Genomic DNA, 22,363 nt, shown 5'->3' with positions numbered 1-22,363 from the left:
CTTCAGCAACTAACAGTTCCTTAGTTTTACATAGAGGGCTTGAGAAATTCAAGAAAATAGCAGAATGATGGGGTGTGTGCCTGGATGTGTCTGTGCTCTTTAAAAATAACCCTGGAAGTGTTTCTCTCTCCTTCTACCTCCAAAATCCCTACCTGCCCCAGGTTGAGAACCACTTTAATACTGGGAGCAACTTCCCAGGCTTAGGAACATATTCTCTCGCTTCCTTCTCTTCTCTGGGCTCACATATACAAAGTCAGGCTGAGTGTGTGTTTAAACAGCAACAACAAAACCTGAGACGTTTCTCATATGGAACATTGCCCAAAACTGCCATATAGAGATAACACATTTAAAAGAGAGAGAGAGAAAGTTGCAGAAGTCATCGTTGAAATCCTTCATTAACAGCAGTTCTATCACTGAAAAAGGCTGGGCAAACTTTCGTGAACTTTCTGCGGAATAGCTCATCCTCCATTAAAATACCAATACAGTGGTACCTCGACTTACGAACGACTCAACAACCGAATTTTTCGACATCCAAATGGAAACCGCGGCGGTTTTAGATAGGGTTTTTTCGACTTATGAATTTTTAGATGGGGTTGCTTCGACTTACAAATTTTTCCATTTCCAATGCATTCCTATGGGAAATCGCGTTTCCAATGGCGCTTTTCAACTTACGAATTTTTCGACCTATGAAGGTGCCTTCGGAACGGATTAAATTCGTAAGTCGAGGCACCACTGTATCCTGTCCTCAGTTGCCTACATTTGGGGAATAAAACTCATTGTGAAACACCTAAGTGTAAATGGCACTTTTTTTTCCCTTTCCCTCCTCCTCCTCTTTTTTTGAAGAAGGTTTGAAACTCCTTTAAGAGAATATCAACCACTTGTACCTACATTTCTGAAGGACTAAGTATTGCAAGGTTTAACACGGCTGCTTTCTCCTCCAGTGAGAGAACCATAGGAGGCAGCTAATTAGATTTTTATGCACCTGCTCAGTGCAAATTGTTGCAGAACCTCCAGTGGCACTTTACAAAGCTGCGGATGGTTATGAGATTGGATTGCCGCCTCAGTCCTGGGAGTGCGAGGCTCCACAGGAATCCTTCGATACATTAAGCAGAACGAGGTGGTGGGATTCTGAAGTGCATCAATAAATACTGCACTTGTGTGCGTGCGACATTATCGAATGCTCACTTCTGTAAAGTACTCCTTGCGAGTAAACTAGCACATGAAGGAGAGGGGTTTGTCAAACCCAGCGAGTGCTGCAGTCCTGCAGGAAGGGGCTGCCTCTGAAGTGCTAGAGCACAATCTTGGCATGTAGAAGGGCCCCAGATTTAATCGCCAGCCACTTCCAGGTTGCACTGGCAAAGACCCCTGTTTGAAATCTTGGAGAGCCACTGCCATCCACAGTAGACAACACTGAGCTAGATGGGCCAGTGGGTCTGCACAAGGCAACTTTTGTTCTTTCCTACTTTGCTAGTGCTCTTCAGTAATATCCAGGACGAAGGAAGTGCTGTGAAGTTCGTGTTTCGTGGGCAAAGGGGCCCCAGGTTCAATCTCCAACATCTCCAGGTATGTCTGGGAGAGATTCCTGCCTTCAGGAGGGGCGGTTGCCCAGGGCGCAAAATTGTTAGCGGTGCAAAATTCCAACACCCGTTGCCGCCACAATACAGCTTCGCTCTTCCATTGCTGGGCTCTGTTGAAAACGGCTTCTCCATGCGAACCTGGAAGTGACCTCTCCAGACAACGGAGCGACTTTTCGTATCTCTGTGGCTGTGATCTCCTGGGTGACGCAGACACCACTAGGCAGTTGAATGTGCACGCGTACTCCGTCCACTTCCCTTCTCTCCCACCGTTCCCTGCGGCCCCAGGCACTGGCAACCCACGCTATGCCACTGCCTGCCTGATACCTGAAAGAGCCCCTGCCAGTCAGAGGAAGCAACACTGAGGTACATAAGCCATGTATAAGGTAGATGTGTAAGGGGAAGGGCGCGTCTTATGTTCACCCCATGCAAGTGGTGTGTGTGTGTGTCTCTGTGTGTGTGTGTTTAAATCAGGGGAAACATTTCAAAACTACGCCACAGTTGCTACTTGCAGTTTGAACTGGTACAACTGGAAAACCTCCCACCAGAGTCTGCCACCTCAGCTTGTGTGACTAGCTCTTAGACGTGAAGGGAAGATTAATTGGGAAATAAGGCTCATGAACTTTTATTTTGTACTATATAGGAAAGCAATGCCTCCCTGATTCTGCTTAATACCTTTCTGAAGCCAGTTATAATCCTGTTCTTTTTAAGGTCCGGTCAAGTATACCCTTCAGTAGCTACAGGGTGGGGTCTTTTCTTTTTTCTTTTTAGGTGGGGGGAGGAATGCATCCCTTTCCTTTCCTTTTGTCCCCCTCCTCTAAGAGCTTATGAGTTGTTGATTTTCTTCTTGTGTCGCTTGGCTTTTGTAGCATGAGATATTAAATGACAGCTCTTTATGTGCTGTCTCCCCACCATATGGGATTGTACATACAGTGCTAGATGCTTAAATTGGATTCATCTGTGTACTTGGCAGAAATCCAGTTTATATGGCCGTGGGATAAAACCTGTAATGCTGCGGCTTGGTTGGCGTTGCGTTTGGGGTTTTCTTTTTAATGGGGTTGGAGAGAAAGCTGGCAGGCACTCCCACCTTCAAAACTGGGGCCACGTTACACATTTTAATGTTCTCTCACAGGAGAAACTCCCTGGAAAGAGGCTCCCAGCGTCTGTAAACCTGGCTGATTGGTTATTTATTTGTGAATATATGTTTTGTGTGTGTGTGTGTGTCCACCTATCCCCACAGATATACAGCCAAGATTGGCTCCCAAAGTTGCTTGCAATTAATGCCTACATAAATTGTTGTTGTTCTTGTTGTTGTTGTATATTTATTTATACCCCGCTTTCCCCCCCTGACCTCAAGGAGGCTTACAGATAAAAACAGTGTGTCTTTTTCTTTTAAAAACATGTTTAGGGGTACTCTAATTTTGACTCGAAGAAAATCACCATTTTATAGTTCAAATCGAGGAAAATACATACAGTAAATGGACAAAAGTATAAAGAACATGCATTACCTCACATCACACAGCTGACAACTCACAGTAACTTCCATATGGGCATGAGGTCGTGTGCGCTAACATCTTCCCGACTTTCATCAGTAAAACACCACACATCCACATTCCACACTGCTTCACACATTAAACGCTCGCCTCCGTCTGAGACTCAGGAAACACCGTGACGGGAAATGAGGCCGCCATTGGGGGATAGCAACGGAACTGACGATTCACTGTGCTATTCAACAGAACTGATGCTAGAGAAGAAACTAACATTTTTAAATGTTTTAGTTTCTTCTCCCGTTAGATTCACAAAATGTTTAGGGGTATGGGTACCCCTGCGTCCCGTCCCCGTCCCCCCAGAAAAAAGCACTGGATAAAAATAAAAACCACTAAAAACATAGAAAACTTTCCCCTCCTGCATTCAAATTGTCCCCCCTCCCTTCCATTACCCGTATTACCCACAATGAAGCGCTGCCTTTTCACTGATGTTACTGCTAACCATGGTTAAAAGAGGGGCTGCTAACTTGGTGTGAGCTAGCGATGAGCTACACCAGATGGTCAGTTGTAGGGCTCAGACTGCGCACATGCGTGGAAGAATGCATGAAGGGGGCTGTTCTGGCCAGCCCTGGCCCCCGGTGAACACTGCCCAGCCACTGAAGTTCCACATGCATACACCAAGATATGTGTCAAGCTCCTTCACATGTCAGTCAAAAGCACAGGCCATGGTTGCTACCATGGCCAGATTTAGGTTTGATGAGGCCCTAAGCTACTGAAGGTAATGGGGCCCTTTATATGTCCAGCTGTCCTTTGTCAACAACAAATTGCCGCTGTTTTTTGTGTTGAATATATGCTATATGGTAATTTATGGACCTAATAGGTATCTAAAGCCATTTGCATATAACAAAATATGTATTTTATCAAAGTAATTGTTGAACTGAAATACAATTAAGAAGAAGTATATTAATAGTGAAATACAATTAAGAAGAAGTATATCAGGCTTCCTCAACCTCGGCCCTCCAGATGTTTTAAGACTACAGTTCTCATCATCCCTGACCACTGGTCCTGCTAGCTAAGGATCATGGGAGTTGTAGGCCAAAAACATCTGGAAGGCCTAGGTTGAGGAAGCCTGAAGTATATTAACAGTGAAATAATTATTAAATGATATTTTAGGGAGCAGGCTAGCAGGCGGGGCCCATTATTTACATCATAGGAGCCTACACAGCACAAAACACTGCTGCTGTATGTAGGTTTTATTTTATTTGGTTTTTATCCTATACTGTATTTTGGAAATGTACATCCAGGTTTTTTGCCTTTAAATTTTATGGGGGCCCCCAAGAGAGTGGGGCCCTAAGCTATAGCTTGTTTAGCTTATACGTAAATCCGGCACTGGGTGCTACGTACATTGGGGGTGGAGGTGCTTCCCTCGCTCCCCCCACCAGATACATGATCAGTGGGGGACGGTCTTGGCTGTGCCCCCTCCCCTACCTCTTCACAGGGGAATCCAGGTATCAAACATCCATAGACCAGGAGAGAGATAAAAGTGCCTATGTGGATTCGTGGACTAGGCTGTCTGCTGTTGGATAGTGGCTGGATTTTAGCAGCCACTTTTGCATGTAAAAAGTGCAAGGAAACTGCACCCCTCTCTGCAGCTGGACCCACAGCTGTCGTCTTCAGTATATGCTTGGGTTTTGCTTTCAGCTGACAAATCACACATATCCTGCACCGGAAAACCTTTTAAAGAAAACAATGAGAGCAACAACAACACTTTTCTTTGCATCTCACCTTAACGAGCAACAGTAGAAATTTAGTGATTTAGATCCTTACATATAATGAAAGCTTGTGTACTTACTTGCACCTGCTTCTTTGCCCTGGGCATCAACGTGAACTTAATACATAGAACCAAGCTCTGTGGCGATGCCGTTTTTATTCTGCAACTTGCCTTAATGTAGCTTTTCCCCTACTTCCACTACACCTCGATTAAATCAATCTGTGACGTAGGGATTCTGAGCTTAAATGTTGCCGTCATCACTTTTAGAATAGGCAGGGGCATCGGTTAACCGATAGGTATATGCAATGTGAGCAAGGAACCGTGTGTGATCCAGGGATGCTGTACCTTGTGACCTTCCTGCTATTGCTTGAACTACAGTTCCCATCATCCCTGGCCATTGCCCGTGCTGGCTGGGGTTGATGGGAGTTGGAGTCAAGCCACATCCTGTGGGTCACAGGTCCTCCAAGCCTGCTATACTTGTTTAGTCAGAAGCCAAATCCCAGGGTCTCTTTAGAAAGGAGATTTAGGATTGCAACCCTTGTACCCCCACCCAATTAAGATAACGAGCTCCTGCGGCTGCTGAAATATTTATTCTTTTGCAGTAGGTCTCTTCCGCATTGATTTCCTTTCTCCTTTCCTTTCTCCTTACTTGCTATTGTATTTTTTGCTACCATTTGCGTTTAGTATTCCTCGAGTATTCTTCATTGTCTGCTGGCATTCCTCCTCTCTATTGAATTGTCACTGTAGTACTCAAAGTTTGTGTTCTGCAGCAACTTTTCGTCTTCGTTAATAAGAGTGGCTAAGACTGATCTGTACGTGGGCAGGTATGTTCAATGTCCTTTCTGCCATGTTGGATGGGATTGCCAAATGGGGTCAAATTTTCAGCAGTCCTTTGTTTTTGTTTTTCTGATAGTGTACGGATTCCCCCCATCCTTTTATAAAAATAAGGGCCTGCCTTGTTGTTGCTGTTGTTGTTGTTGTTGTTGTTGTTGTTTAGTCATTTAGTCGTGTCCGACTCTTTGTGACCCCATGGACCATAGCACGCCAGGCACTCCTGTCTTCCACTGCCTCCCGCAGTTTGGTCAAACTCATGTTCGTAGCTTCGAGAACACTGTCCAACCATCTTGTCCTCTGTCGTCCCCTTCTCCTAGTGCCCTCAATCTTTCCCAACATCAGGGTCTTTTCCAAGGATTCTTCTTTCCTCATGAGGTGGCCAAAGTATTGGAGCCTCAGCTTCACGATCTGTCCTTCCAGTGAGCACTCAGGGCTGATTTCCTTCAGAATGGATAGTTTTGATCTTCTTGCAGTCCATGGGACTCTCAAGAGTCTCCTCCAGCACCATAATTCAAAAGCATCAATTCTTCAATCAAGGGCCTGCCTACGATTATTAAAATTGTAAATATTCGTTATGAATAAGACCAGGGCTTTTCTTTTCCCCCAGTGGGAACTCATCAGAACTGAGTTCCAGCACCTCTCAGGTCGGTGCCATTGCCATTATAAGAAAACAAGGGAGGCATTCGTGGTGAGTTCTGGCACCTTTTTCTGGAAAAATAGCACTGAATTAAGACTACACTGACTGCTTGGTTTCATGCAGAGAAGTCATCTGAGGGTGCATAGCCCTGTTCAGACTGTGGATAAGCTTGGTGCAAACATGAAGCAAAATAAGGTGCTAGAATAGGCTACAGGTTGGGTGACCACATTTTTGAATGCTAATGTCAGCCTCCCCCAGCCTATTGGCCAAAAGTTACTAAAATGAATACTGTATTGACATAACTATTCAGGAAAGTGAAAGCGAATTCTTAACATCAACAAATAGATCAGCCAGATTAGAACCCTCTTTGAATACCAATGTATGCTCGGGCACCACACCATCAATTAGTGCATCGAAAGTCAGGTATTCTACACAAAGCTTCAGGAAAAACTCAAAGTTTTAAACCCAAACAGTAATTAAACCTGAGGGTCTGACTACTGAAACCCAGATATTATCTCTTTAGAAAGCCTGTTCAGCAGCCGGTTTGAGGTTCCCATGCCAGCACATTGTAATATGTAAGTTAATAAGCACTTGCCATTGATGCTTTCTGCAGGAACCATTTAATTTTTTTAATCATATCTTTAATTTACTGTTTACGCTTTTATCCAGCTTTTTGTGTATGCACACTCACTGTCAAGTGGAAGTTAGGGTAAGTCTGAGCTCCCTAGAAAATAAACACTGACCAGTCTGGAGGACATTGCTCTTGCTAAAATCAATTGGGCTTTTTAAAATAACCTTTACCTATAATTATCCTGCAATAACTGCATAGCATCACACACACACACACACACACACACAAACACACATATCATATATAGAAAGTGCTTTTCCAAGCAGGAAGCAACATCATGTTATTTCCCCCCCCCCAAAAAAAAGTGGGTGTCTTATTCTTTAGAGCTGGGCAGATGTTCTTGCACCTGCTCTCCCACACACAGAAAGAACTGCTCTTATAAGTAGCGTCCTTGCATGAGCTGGTACAGCATGGGAGATACTTATTTTCCTGATCCTGTGAGCAGAGAAGGGTAATCCAAGAATTTCATCTTCGAGCTAACTTGAAACTTGTCAGGGCAGCCACGAGTATTATGCTCTATGTGGGGCTACCGTTGATGGTGACCCAGAAACTACAACTAATCCAGAATGCAGCAGCTAAACTGGTGACAGACAGGGAGCAGCCCCCGAGACCATATCACACCGGTCCTGAAAGACCTACATTGGCTCCCAGTACGTTTCCGAGCACAGTTAATTCAAAGTGTTGGTGCTGACCTTGAAAGCCCTAAATGGCCTTGGCCAAGTATACCTGAAGGAGCGTCTCCACCCCCATCGTTCAGGTCGGAGACGGAGGTCCAGTGCCAAGGGCTTACTGGCAGTTCCCTCACTGCAAGAAGTGAGGTTACAGGGAACCAGGCAGAGGGTCTTCTCAGTAGTGGCACCCTCCCTGTGGAACCCCCTCCCATCAGATGTCAAGGAAATAAACAACTCTCCGACTTTTAGAAGACATCTGAAGGCAGCCATGTTTTGGGAAGTTTTTAATGTTTGAAGTTTTATTCTGTTGTGGTGGTGGTGGTGGTGGTTGTTATTTCCTAGTTTTCAAGGAAAGCAAGTGTGGAGGGAAGCAAATCTGAGCTTTGCCTAAGGGTGCTCTGCTGCTTTTAAGCAGTCACTGCCTTTCCACAGCCGCCTGGGTCACTTCCGATACTGGGTGTTATTTATTTAAATTTTTAACACCACTAGAAAATACCTCAAAGCAGTTTACAAAGAGTTGCCAGGGATCGAACTTTTGGCCTTCTGTATGAAGAACCTGTGCTGTTCCACTGAGCTATATGGCCTGTCCCCATCTCAAGGCTCTTTTTATAGCATCATTATATTTCATCAGTGTCCGGGTTTCCTTGTGGAGAAACTATGACCCTATCCTCCTGAAAAATACAAAGGGTGTCCAAAGAAGAAATGATACCGCAGTTTAGAGTGGGCCAATTTCGTTTTGGAAAACAACCCCCCTAAAATGCATAATTACATGTTTCTGACCTATTGTACGCCTCTGACAGGCAGAAAAGCCAAGATTCAATGCAAGTGGACTCCAGGTATTAAGTAGCACAGCAACTGGAGTCAAAACAAGATCTTTACATGCTGCAACCAATAAAAGGCTAGTGGCCGTGAAGTGTTGGAAACTGTTTAAAATTACAAAGCCGTGAAATGGTAGGTTTGCAAAAGGGGTAAAATATCTCTTTTCTGATGATGTTCCATGGGTAGCTCCAGAGTCTTCTGAGCATCCACGGGTGGCTTGTCTGCATAGATTTCTGAGAAATTGATCCAGTATCATTGTTTGTTTGTTTGTTTGACAGGTGTTATACACCACTTCATGCATAACCTCTAAACCATTTACCTAGAATATTAAAAGTTCTATGTAAAATCAATGTTGTTGTTGTTTTTTTGCAAGTTAGCAAAACAAAACAAAAACAGTTAAAGGGCTATTGTGTTTGAGGCTTATATTTATGTTTTTAATTTGTATTCCACTAAAGTTAACAAACTGACAGGATTATAACCATACGCAGACACACAGAGAGACTTTCTATACCTCCCAATCGATGCCAAATATTGCAGGCGCAAGAGCATATATGATATCGATTCATACTACATTCATGCAATGAATGCTCCAGAAATAACAGAGGAGACCCGCCTTTTAATTTTAAGCAAGCAGGATTACCAGATGGAAGGGAGGTTATTTATGCCGTCCGAGGTAGTATACGTACAAATGCTTCTGTTTCCACCAGGGCTGAGCTGCTGATGCCATTCCAAGCCAGATGCATATAAAACATTCCCTGCTTTCTCACGGTTCCACTAAGGCCTCGAAACATCACTCCAAGTGTATGTTCTTAAAACATTAATTGCACAATCAAATTCACAATCAGTGCCCATGGAGCTCAATGGGATTTACTCCTATGTAATTATGCATAGGAACGTAGGAACGAAGCCGGAGAATTGTTAACCGCTATCAAACTAAAGCCAATAACTCTTAATTCAACATCAACTCACGGTTACGGAGAATTAGGCCTTGCTATCATGTTACTTCAGTCTTAGTTGTTTGTAGCAGATTTGTATGTTGCTTTAGTTTTCAACGAAACTGTAACTTGCTCAAGATTTTTGTTGGTGTCTGTTGTTCCCTGCTTTCTGGGCACTATGTATCCTCATCCTCCTTGCAAGCCTAGAAAGTTTGCAACCTGTTTAACACTGGCCCTGTTTAAACCTTCCTTCTCTTTTGTGATGAAGAATATTTAGTTTACCAAGGTTTCCCCAAATACGCAGCAACATTTATAGAATTGTAGAGTTGGAAGGGACCCAGAGGATCATCTAGTCCAATCCCTGCAATACAGGAATATGCAGCTGCCCCATAAGGAGATTGAACCTGCAGCCTTAGTGTTATCAGCACCACGCTCTAACCAACTGAGCTATCCAGGCACTTGAGAACCAATGTGGTGCAGTGGTTAGACTAGGACCTAGGAGGACAGGGTTCAAATCCCCAGTTATCCATGAAGCTCATTGGGGTAGTCACATTCTCTCATCCTGTTGTTGTTGTTGTTGTTGTTGTTATCATCATTAACATTTCTATGTTGCTCTTCATCCAGAGACCGCAGGGTCTTCAATATATAACCCCAAAATGTATGACATAGTAGAGTTGTTGTGTGGATAAAATTGGGAGGAGAGACACTTTGATCTCCTTTAGGGAAAGTTGCGGTGCAGATGTAAAAATAAAGTTTGAAAGTTGCTTGGTAAAACAGCTTCAGTTCTGTGGGAATCACACTGGCTCCTGCTACCTTCTGGGCTCCGTTTAATGGAAGAGTGGAGAACCCACGGCCCTCTCAATGCCAATGGACTACAGCTCCTATCATCCATAACCATTGGCCATGCTGGCTGGGGCTGATGAGAGTTGGAGTCCACCAAAAGAGGTCTATGGGTTCTCCACCGCTGATTTGAAACCATGAATCCACTGAGTCCAGCACATTTTGAGGACCGCCTCTCTCTGCAAGTGCTTCGTTGTTCTCCAGTTTGCTCTTGCATGCAGCGTTCCTACACTCTTGCCAATTGCCATTGCCAGAAGGAAAGGAGCAGGAGGCAAATATCTCGTTAGGCCCTGACTAAACATGGTTTTACAGGTTGGACTAGAAAAAGTTTGGCCAGGCGACAATTCTGCTTGCAACGTAGGCAAGACACAAAAGTCGCAAGATTTTTTTTTTCGAATTTCGATGCAGCTCTCGACAGTTGCACTGATGTAAAATGCAGCATGCAAATGTGACCTTCAAATCACATCATTTTCCGTATGGTGACCTTTCTGGTTTTTGAATGCAGTTCTTTCTTTTCTGTTTCTTTCCTTTTGATTAAACACACCCGATTCCTTCCCCCTTCCCCTTCGTATGCCTTGCAAGGCAAAGCCTTATTATCTAATTGGCTTGCCTGCGTAGCAGTGACCAGCTGTTAAGTGTGGAAATTGCTGATATGTATGGAGTGTCGCGTTTTTGTTTAGTTTAGTCATTCTTAAGCCGCTTCTCAGGCAAATTCCCGAGGCTCTTTACAGTAAAAATAGAATAAAATACTGTAATAGAACAATTCAGAAGTCACTATAAAACATCATTCAAACAGCCCTACAGCAGTGAGACCCCCCCCCAAAAAAGCACAGTTAGATCCCAAGCCAATGTCATGCTGATGGCAAGCGTCAGAGGGAGGTGCATAGCTGAGGGAGGGGCAACAGGACATCTCCAGAGCAGCAGTTTCCCTTGACACATTGCTTGAATGGAGGAAGCACCTCCAAGACAAGTTGTCTATGGTCATCCTGGACTCTACTAGCTCTCCAGATTACCTGATCTAGCTGAGCTGAGGTGCTGTTAATATTCGAGGATTGGGTGGGCATTGCAGAGCAGCAATAATATCAGGCCAGAATAAGAAGTGCAGAGGCTAAGGCAGCTGGGCCCTAGTTCAAGACATCTTACACTAGGCAAAAGCTCAAAGCAAAGGTTGCTAGTTTCCTTGCTAATTCAGAGGCTTTGTGTCTCCTGGTCCTTGCAAATCTCTTTTCCCTTTCGTACTTGGAGAAGGATCTTATAACGGAGCACAAATACTCCCTTTGGCTCCTTTGGTCCCAGCAACAGTCTGTGAGGTTTTCCGTTCAAGTCCCAGAGTCTCTAAGAGAAGAAAAATGGTTTGTGCTGATTTTGTATTCTAATGCCATTATGATGGTGATAGGGAAATGTACAGACCCTATCAGGTTTCTCCCTCCCCTCAGTCTTCTGCTTTCCTGTCTGTTTCTTTTATACAAAGATGAGTTAACGTTAATTTAATTACCTTACAGCTTCTTAAACAATGCCACACATAAGAGCTGAAAGCCATACATTTCCCCCCTCCTCTTTTTCAGGGAAATATATATATCTATATGAATCATTTGACCACAATTACCATCCCACTCCCCCACCCCCATTAGAGAAAGCACCTTGCTGTCTATTACAGAAAGTGATTTATTAGTATGTGGGGCAGACCATTTGAGATACAGTGTCTGCCTAACCAATGAGACATGGGTAATTGCACAGCACGAGGCCTCCAGAAACAAATTATATTTGGCATTTAATATAAACCCAAACACCTAAGAAGTAAAAACACAATGTCTGTAAAAACAAAACAAAAAACGCCCAAGTCACAACACAGGGGGCTGTATTGGATGATCTACTCAGAGTAGACTCATTGAAATTAATGGACATGACGTAACTTGTGTCCATGAAATTCAGTAAGTCTTCCCTATATTCAAGACTAGTCCTACTCAAAGTGACCTATTGAAGCTAATGGACATTACTAACTTAAGCCAATGAATTTCAGTGGATCGACAGTGAGTAGGACTTGGCTGAACACAACTTATTATCATCATCAGTATTGTGGCATGTTTTCTTTCCCTCAGCTCTGCATTTTTGCACACTGCTGCCCTATGAGTATTGAAGGAAACGGGCCAGTCTTTGTGACAACTGTGACGAACCCCCTCGCCAATGTTGCCAATAGATTATGAGACGAAAGGGTACAGGGGTAAAGCAACCCCCACTCAATTCCTTACGCCTTAAAATAAACCCCTCAATTCTGGGGTTTCGTGGCCTGATCTCACAAACACTCAGGGCTATTTGAATGAACAACCTCTTGCCTACAAAACAGGGACTCCCTCAGCTCAGATCCCCACTGTATCAGTCTGCCATATCACCCTGGCAAACTTGTGGCACTCTAGGTTTTCACCATACTGCCCTTCCTGTGTGACTCTAGGACACAAACAATCCCCTTTTCCTTACGGTAGGTAAGTTTTGCCCTTTTCTGAGTCTCCACCTCTGTGAGTTTTAATACGCTGCTGGAATAACCAAGACGATACTCTTTGGCACAAAAAGGAGATGAATTTTGTTTTCTTGAGAACATAGGTTTTTCTTTTCTTAACAATGCATAAGTTTACAAGCTTAGTTACAGTTATACATTAACTCTGTCCGACTTTAACTTCAAGTTATCCTAAGCCTAACCTAAACCACCACTATCCTGGCCCCACACCCTTCTTCCCTCTTCGTCCCCACACTCCCCCTCTTCCTCTTCCGACTGTGAAAATGGTTATTCCCTCCTTTTTAAACCAGGCACATCCGCCTCCTAAAGATGCGCTGTCAGTTAAACTGGAGGTGGATTAACTCTTTCTAATCCAGGGTGTAATCAATCTTCCATCCACGGCTAATCCGTTACAACAACTTCCTAAGCATGGGTTGTAATCAGATCTCCTTCTTTTTAAGCAAGCCTTTTCTCCCAATTACCTAGAACCATAAGTAACACAGAACTAATAATATTAGTTACAGGGAACCCGGCAGAGAGCCTTCTCAGCAGTGACGTCCTCCCTAGGGGCGATAACCTGCGGCTCCTCATTATGGGAACGAGCCCCTCACAGCAGTCAGATCTTTAAAATGTTGCAAGGCATGGCTAGCCTAGCGCAAGCCTGAAGTCAGAAGCAGTCCTTTCTGCACCAAGCTGTTGCTTTGCATTTGTTCGCCATCAACGTTGAGGACGGCGAAACAGTTAATTCATTTTGCCATCAATTCCCGCAACCCCCCCCCTTTGCAAAAGTGATTTGACACAGTCTAGCAGGGTGCTGTTATTGAAAAATTGAAGCACCAGGTGTGATTAAATAAGATCACACATTTCATTCCCTCTTTAATTTCACATCAGTCTTCAGCAGCTGTATCCTCATGCTTCCCTACAGCCAGAGAGCCACGCCGCATTAATAGCAGACGTCTCATTGTACAGCATGTTTCATCAGCTGACGGTCGATCGAAGCTGTCCATGAACGCAGTTATTTGTTTTGATGGGCCAGGCCTGCAAACCTTCCTGCGCTCTTCCCTTTTTTTGCCGGAGTTAAGGGACGGGCTGCTTTATTGTCATTGTCAGAGTGGGTATCGGGGGACAGCCTTGAGGCTGTTTCTGTCTGGACCCAGAGCCAAGGGCCTAGAGGGGAGGGTGTCCCCTCCAGTTTGGGGTCCCTCAACCTTGAGGTCAGTGAAGTTGAAGCCTGAAGTGTAGCAGAACAGGTACTGCTCTGTTGGCATTATTGTCCCAAAGGTAGGCCCAGTATTTTATAGAACTCCAAAGCCTTCACGGCATCACTGAGTGGCAGAGAACATCATTTGCTTTGCATGTCCTAGAGGAAGTCCATGACATCTCCAGTTGACATGGATCAGGTAGCAAGCGATTGGGGGCTGAGAACCTTCTGACGGAGACCCTAGGGAACCACTGCCAATCAGACTAGGCAGTTCTGGGCCAGAGGGACCAATAGCCAGCCCTGGCATATGACATTTGCTTGCTACATTCGCCATCTGCCAATCTGAGAAACTAGTACTGTATGCAGTTGGCAGAAAGGATTAAGGCTCTGGATTGGCCAGATGATAATCCTTTTGAGGAAGGGCAGTCTTTCTTTCTGCTGAGGACCAGCATTCCCTCAGGGGGCACCTGTAAGAGGCCACATGCTGATGGCAGGCAGAGCCAAAAATGTTCTGGATTAAGTAATGCAGAATAGCCCTCCTTCCATTTTCAACCTAGCCACTCCTGAGCAAATCTAACCAGTAAGTTCCCCTAGGCTTGATGGAGTTACTAAAGCCCAACACAGCTTGGGACCAGGATACCTCTTGGGACAACTACCTCTTACAATAGCTAGTTGATCACTGTGTTCTGCAGGTGAGGGTCTCCTGCAGATGCCATCCTATTAGGACAGTGATGGCCAAACTTGGCCCTCCAGCTGTTTTGGGACTACAATTCCCATCATCCCTGACCACGGGTCCTGTTAGGAATTGGGCCTTTAGCGCCGTAGCACCTATCCTTTGCAATTCCCACCCCTTGAAGATTAAATGCTGTAGGTGCTGCCTCTCTTGTCTTTTTGGCACCCACTGAAGGCCTTCCTCTTCCAAGAAGCCTTTTAAGTTTAGTTCTTTCCCAGTCTGCACATATATTGAGGAACGGCTTAGGGAGCTGGGTATGTTTTGCCTGGAGAAGAGAAGGTTAAGGGGTGATATGATAGCCATGTTCAAATATATAAAAGGATGCCATATAGAGGAGGGAGAAAGGTTGTTTTCTGCTGCTCCAGAGAAGCGGACACGGAGCAATGGATTCAAACTACAAGAAAAAAGATTCCACCTAAACATTAGGAAGAACTTCCTGACAGTAAGAGCTGTTCGGCAGTGGAATTTGCTACCAAGGAGTGTGGTGGAGTCTCCTTCTTTGGAGGTCTTTAAGCAGAGGCTTGACAGGCATATGTCAAGAATGCTTTGATGGTGTTTCCTGCTCGGCAGGGGGTTGGACTGGATGGCCCTTGCGGTCTCTTCCAACTCTACGATTCTATGATTCTATGATCTTAAGGTGATCTATTATTTTATCTCTTGTTTTTGCCACCCTGGGCTCTTTTGGGAGTAAGGGTAGGGATATACAGGTGAAACTCGAAAAATTAGAATATCGTCGAAAAGTGCATTTATTTAAACCAATATATGAGATAGATGCATGACATGCAAAGCAAGATACCCTATGTCAAGCCTTTATTTGTTGTAATTGTAATTATTTGAAATTAGGCAGGTCAATTATAAATGGAATGTAAATAATGAAATGCCATAGCGATGTTTATTTTTGCATTATTGTAACTATTTGTTTCATTACTGTGGGATTTCCAAAAGAAAGCATTTGTAAAAATTAAAAGGAAAATAAAAAATAATAAGTTTCATTACTGAAATAAATGCACTTTTTGACGATATTCTAATTTTCTGAGTTTTGCCTGTATATTGAGTAAATAAATAAGTATATGGAGGATTTGGGGGTGGGGGTGATTGTTTTGCTACTCATTAGATTGCTCCGAGCGCTAGTATTTTGAGAAAGGGAGGGGAAAATTTCTTTGTCTACTTTCTCCACACGATGCTCTATTATGTCCCCTCTTTTTTTCTTTTTCTTTTTTGATGAATAAGCCATGGTTTTATGTTGCTGCCATAATTCACCCAATAATAGCTCTTCTTTTTTCTTTTTTTGCTGTCATCTTTTTTCTTTAACAAAGTAAATCATAAATATTTTGACAAAGTAATAATCATAAATAAATAAGAATAAAAATGTGCACCCCACCACTGAGACCATTCCATTGTAACTACGGTATCCAACCTCCCAAAATTTCAACACCTCTTGCGATGGTATGACCCTTTTCCATTTTAACAGTACAAATTCTACAAACACCCTCCATATCTCCTCAAAATAATTCATTCTGCATATTCCCCGCCTTAGCTTAGTGGCACATGTTAATTTATCATTAATAGCTATATCCCACACCACTTTATACCATTCTTCCATTTTATATTCAGCTTGCCACTTCCACTTCCTAGCTATAATAATGCGTGCAGCTGTCAGTAAATTTGTGAGCAAGTCCTTCATAGCCTGCGACCCTCCCACCCCATTGTAAATTGATAATAGTGCTACCTCTGCACTTCCAGTCAGCTTTAACCCAGTGGTTTCTGCTATCTCCTTACACACCTTTTGCAAAAAAAATTGTACATATTTACACCACTTCCACATGTGGACATAATTCCCTGTTTCCTGGCATCCCCTCCAACATAACACCAAATATTCCTTGTTTATTTGATTTAATCCGACTGATGTTAAATACCATCTCCAAAGCAATTTATAATAATTTTCTTTTATTTTTATAGATAGCATTTTTGACGGACGTTTCTCCCATAATTTCCCCCAGCTGTGACTATCTATTTGCCCTGTTATATAATAATAATAATAATAATAATAATAATAATAATAATAATAATAATAATATATTTATACCTTTTCCCACACCTCTTTTATCTGATCTTCTTGAGCCTCCATTTCTATTAATATTTTATGTCCCCTCTTGCTGATTTTTTTCTCTAAAATAAGAATCCTCAAATGTTTAAATGAAGAAGAAGAAGAAGAAGAGTTTGGATTTGATATCCCACTTTATCACTACCCGAAGGAGTCTCAAAGCGGCTAACATTCTCCTTTCCCTTCCTCCCCCACAACAAACACTCTGTGAGGTGAGTGAGGCTGAGAGACTTCAAAGAAGTGTGACTGGCCCAAGGTCACCCAGCAGCTGCATGTGGAGGAGCGGAGACGCGAACCCGGTTCCCCAGATTACAAGTCTACCGCTCTTAACCACTACACCACACTGAACCTAAGGAGGAAACCAGGAGAGTGGAGGAGCAAGCTAGAAGCCCCGCCCAATGAAAGCAGGAATGCAACAGAGCATACCAAGTCCTTTCTGCCTAGAAGGACTCCCATGGTCAGCCAGTTGGGCTGCTACCTGCAGTTCAGTGATTTACCACCTGGGGGGGCCACACATTGGTTCCAGCAGGTCCTCCCTCACATGTGCTCAGGGTGGAGTGCTTTGAAGTATTTGAAGCTGAGCTACACTCATAGAGTGTTACTTGCTCAAGCCTGCAAATTTGGACCAGTGAGTCCACAAAGATTTAAACCAGCAAGTCCACTGAAAATAAGGTGGAAATAGGAAGCTGAAGAGATTCTTTGCTGGTGGAAGTGGGTGCTGTTCAATTCTTCGTTCTCGAATCTGCCCTGAGTATTCTTAGTTTATTGTAATTTGTCTACCCCCCATCTTAAAGCAAACTTGCTCCCAAGGTGAAATTCTGGAGAAGGGAAGCCAGCAAGAAGCACATGTTATTAAATTAATGGGAAAGCTTCCTTCTTGGTTGGGGAGAGCGGGACAAATAAAACCACTTTGACCTTTCTTTCCCTGCATGAGACAAATTAAGCTCCACAGTTCCATCATAAATGGAATCTTGTAGCAAGCATGTAATTTGACTTGCATGAAATGCACATTTTCTTAATGTCTGTACCCTAACTGGAACAATGTTCTCTGGGGTCCCCCCCCCCCGGCAATGAATATCAAATTAGCACATGCTTTTTACTGAGCTTTTGCTAAGTAAACAAGGCAGCTGCTTCCACTCAGAGCTCTCCTTCTCTGTCACCGTTTTAGTTGGCAGTGTAGTTTTTGCTTGACTGGATGGAGTGACCAGATAAGGACAATGGTGTGCAATGTAAGAAGTACAGATAACTTTAAGAGTATCTGGTGAATAAACTTGTTTCTCAAAATTAATATTTAAAATGGGCAGACTTATAATCCTTTCGAAGTTTGTCATCTCTCAGGACTTGAGATAAAGCTGGTGTCCTCTAGATCAGTGTTTCCCAACCTTGTGCCTCCAGATGTTTTGGGACTACAACTCCCATCATCCCTAGCTGGCAAGACCAGTGGTCAGGAATGATGGGAATTGTAGTCCGAAAACAGCTGGAGGCACAAGGTTGGGAAACACTGCTCTAGATGTTGCTGGACTTCGGGTCCCATCATCCCTGGCCTTGGGCCAGAGCTTATGGGAGCTGGAGTCTGACAACATCTCAAGAGCCAAAGGTTCCTTCAGGGATGTCAGAGCTAAATGCAGTAAAAGCCCCACTGGTTTTTAGACCAGCCATAGTGACACCCTTGGCTCTTCCAGGTCAGGTTTATTAACTTGGTCTGAGAAACTTGGAGGCTCTGCTCTGGTTGACAATGGACTGCCTCTCCCTGTCTCCTCCTCCATTCTTGCCTTGCACCCAACAGGAGCCAAGTATGACACCATAATGCATCTTGTCTGCATCAAAGGAGGATGACAGCAAAGTTTCCAAGAGAGGAAAAGTGTGTTTTCAAGTAAAGTACCTATACAGAAGAATGATTGTATAGTTAACCTTGTATCAATGATTCTGGCAGATTGCTTGGATAGCTATGAATCTGGGAAATAGCTTAAGCTCTCACCCCCCACCCACCCACCCCCTTGCTGCAATGATAGATGATCCCTACTGTCACAAGGCTGCTGGGAGGGTTCAGGTTCCCTAATGTTGTGAGACACGCCGAGCTGAAAGCTATTAGAGCAGCGCAGAGCTGCTTGTACTAATGTTTTAAACATTGCATCTGTATTAGATTGGATTTTATTGACCTTATTATCTGGAGATGGTGTTTAAAGGTGTATGCATTACATGGGTCCTGGGGAAACCTCTGCAGCATCCATGCTGTGCCTGGAGTTGTTCTCCTGGGTCTTTGCCTATCATGCTGCTGTGCGGAGCATCTATTGCACAGCAATAGATGCTAGCTATTAGAGAGGGATTAAATGCAATGAGATGGAACGCTACAGTGAGCCTTCCCCAAACTGCGAAACAAATGATTTGCAGATTTGAGCTTCCCTAAGCATAACTATGACCAAACAACGGTTCACAAAGTGTCTGGGAAGTAGGGCGGCTCTTTGGTCCTGGGTGTCAGGACTGCAAACTGACTGTCTAGGTCTTTTAACCATGGTTATCCTTTAGGGACTAAGCTGTCCTTATTTGTCTTGGCAATCTCAGGCGTATTTAGAGAGGATTCCAGTTTTAGCCCAAAACATATATCCCAATAAGTCATCCCATTTGTGCAAAAACTTCCACCTGTGCGACAGGACCACCTTGCCCTCTCTTCTCCCCACACCCTCAGCTCTCCAAATCTGTTCTGGGGCTCAGGGGGAACTCTTGGAGTAGATTGGAGGGTGCATGGGGCACTTAGGAAAAAAAGAAGAAGTCCTTGCGCCAACAGGGTCTTTGTGCAACGCCAGTGCTATTGTTGGTTTTGATGTTTCAAGCTTCCTTGAAGACTAGACTGGACAGTTGGAAAGGCATGCTGGGCATGTTTAAAACGAATCTATAAATATTTAAAGTTAGAAACACCAAAATAAGTAAATTCAAATATTATTATCACTGTATAGTGACATCCCCAGAAATTAACCCCAAACTTGCTTCAAGCCAAGGTTTAGGTTAGGACACCTGCTGATCAGCCACTTCACTTCCTTGGATATAGAATAAGCTCAACCGGCAATTGTCAGTGGAGCTTTAGTTAGGGGTATTTCACGCAGAGTGCCTGAACAGAGGACAGAGTGCCTGAAGAACTATGGATGGAGGCTCGTAACATTATACAGGAGGCAGCAACGAAAACCATCCCAAGGAAAAGGAAATACAAGAAAGCAAAATGGCTGTCCAACAAGGCCTTACAAATAGCGGGGGAGAGGAGGCAAGCAAAATGTGTGGGAGATAGGGAAAGATACAGGAAACTGAATGCAGATTTCCAAAAAATAGCAAGGAGAGACAAGAGGGCCTCCTTAAACGAGCAATGCAAAGAAATAGAGGAAAACAATAGAATGGGGAAAACCAGAGATCTGTTCAAGAAAATTGGAGATATGAAAGGAACATTTTGTACAAAGATTACCATAATAAAGGACAAAAGTGGTAAGGACCTAACAGAAGCAGAAGACATCAAGAAGAGGTGGCAAGAATACACAGAGGAATTATACCAGAAAGATACACCCCAGGTATTGTGGTTGCTGACCTTGAGCCAGACATCTTGGAGAGTGAAGTCAAATGGGCCTTAGAAAGCACTGCTAATAACAAGGCCAGTGGAAGTGATGATATTCCAGCTGAACTATTTAAAATTTTAAAAGATGGCGCTGTTAAGGTGCTACACCCAATATGCCAGCAAGTTTGGAAAACTCAGCAATGGCCAGAGGATTGGAGAAGATCAGTCTACATCCCAATTCCAAAGAAGGGCAGTGCCAAAGAATGCTCCAACTACCGCACAATTGCGCTCATTTCACACGCTAGCAAGGTTATGCTTAAAATTCTACAAGGCAGGCTTAGGCAGTATGTGGACCGAGAACTTCCAGAAGTGCAAGCTGGATTTCGAAGGGGCAGAGGAACCAGAGACCAAATAGCAAACATGCGCTGGATTATGGAGAAAGCTAGAGAGTTCCAGAAAAACGTCTACTTCTGCTTCATTGACTATGCAAAAGCCTTTGACTGTGTCGACCACAGCAAACTATGGCAAGTTCTTAAAGAAATGGGAGTGCCTGAGCACCTCATCTGTCTCCTGAGAAATCTCTATGTGGGACAAGAAGCTACAGTTAGAACTGGATATGGAACAACTGATTGGTTCAAAATTGGGAAAGGAGTACGACAAGGTTGTATATTGTCTCCCTGCTTATTTAACTTATATGCAGAATTCATCATGCGAAAGGCTGGACTAGATGAATCCCAAACCGGAATTAAGATTGCCGGAAGAAATATCAACAACCTCAGATATGCAGATGACACAACCTTGATGGCAGAAAGTGAGGAGGAATTAAAGAACCTTTTAATGAGGGTGAAAGAGGAGAGCACAAAATATGGTCTGAAGCTCAACATCAAAAAACCCAAGATCGTGGCCACTGGTCCCATCTCCTCCTGGCAAATAGAAGGGGAAGAAATGGAGGCAGTGAGTGATTTTACTTTCTTGGGCTCCTTGATCACTGCAGATGGTGACAGCAGTCACGAAATTAAAAGACGCCTGCTTCTTGGGAGAAAAGCAATGACAAACCTAGACATCATCTTAAAAAGCAGATACATCACCTTTCCGACAAAGGTCCATATAGTTAAAGCTATGGTTTTCCCAGTAGTGATGTATGGAAGTGAGAGCTGGACCATAAAGGAGGCTGATCGCCAAAGAATTGACGCTTTTGAATTATGGTGCTGGAGGAGACTCTTGAGAGTCCCATGGACTGCAAGAAGATCAAACCTATCCATTCTGAAGGAAATCAGCCCTGAGTGCTCACTGGAAGGACAGATCGTGAAGCTGAGGCTCCAATACTTTGGCCACCTCATGAGAAGAGAAGACTCCCTGGAAAAGACCCTGATGTTGGGGAAGATGGAGGGCACAAGGAGAAGGGGACGACAGAGGATGAGGTGGTTGGACAGTGTTCTCGAAGCTACGAACATGAGTTTGACCAAACTGCGGGAGGCAGTGCAAGACAGGAGTGCCTGGCGTGCTATGGTCCATGGGGTCACGAAGAGTCGGACACGACTAAACAACAACAACAACAATTTCACGCAGGGCAGGAGGTGTGTCTTCACAGTGCAACAGATTTCTCTTGGAACTCTTTATATCGGAGGAGGCAGACGGAAAGAAAACAAGCTGTTGTGCAATATAAAACTAGGTGAGCAAATGGAAATGACTAGAGCAGCCTCGACCACCATTTGCGACAGCTGCTACCTGTGCCCCCTGCCAGAGTGGGGCTTCCCAAAGCTGCCACTCAGCTTGGGTGCCTTAAATGAGTCCCTTGCTTTGTGGTGGAGTGCCTTTGGCCTCATCTTCTGTTGGGGAGGCTGGCAGGGCGCGCAGTTGCCCTGCCCCACAGACTCCTCCACCGCTGAGAGCCAGTTGAGGTGCTCACACCCCACCGTAAATGAAAAATATAGACGGGGGGTGGTGAGGAATCAGCCCTTAATACTAGCTGAGCTGCAGCAGACATAATGAAGTGTGAAACATGCTGTTCCCAGTCGGCATGCCATGCTGCTTTAATTTGCAGAATATATAATTATGCAGCATTAAAATTTCAGGACCTTAGTCTTTGACAGAAAT

General features: G+C 44.0%; 1 protein-coding gene across 7 annotated transcripts in view; it reads left to right on the top strand.

The window, feature by feature from the left end:
- Positions 1-22,363, top strand: part of SAMD12 (sterile alpha motif domain containing 12) — a 190,173-nt gene that overhangs the window by 75,052 nt on the left and 92,758 nt on the right. The window contains exon 5 of one of the 7 annotated variants that reach the window (XM_088675860.1): positions 2,707-2,768. The exons of the other annotated variants lie outside the window; for them this stretch is intronic. Coding sequence (XP_088531986.1) covers positions 2,707-2,753 — 47 coding nt within the window. The 3' untranslated portion in view covers positions 2,754-2,768. Of the gene's footprint in view, positions 1-2,706; positions 2,769-22,363 lie in introns of those variants that run through there. 7 annotated transcript variants of the gene reach the window in all.

This window comes from Zootoca vivipara, chromosome 8 (assembly GCF_965207765.1).
Source record: "Zootoca vivipara chromosome 8, rZooViv2.hap1.1, whole genome shotgun sequence".
Classification (NCBI taxonomy): Eukaryota; Metazoa; Chordata; class Lepidosauria; order Squamata; family Lacertidae; genus Zootoca; species Zootoca vivipara.
The sequence above is the reverse complement of the archived record's forward strand: the minus strand, read 5'-3'. Positions and strand labels throughout refer to the sequence as shown.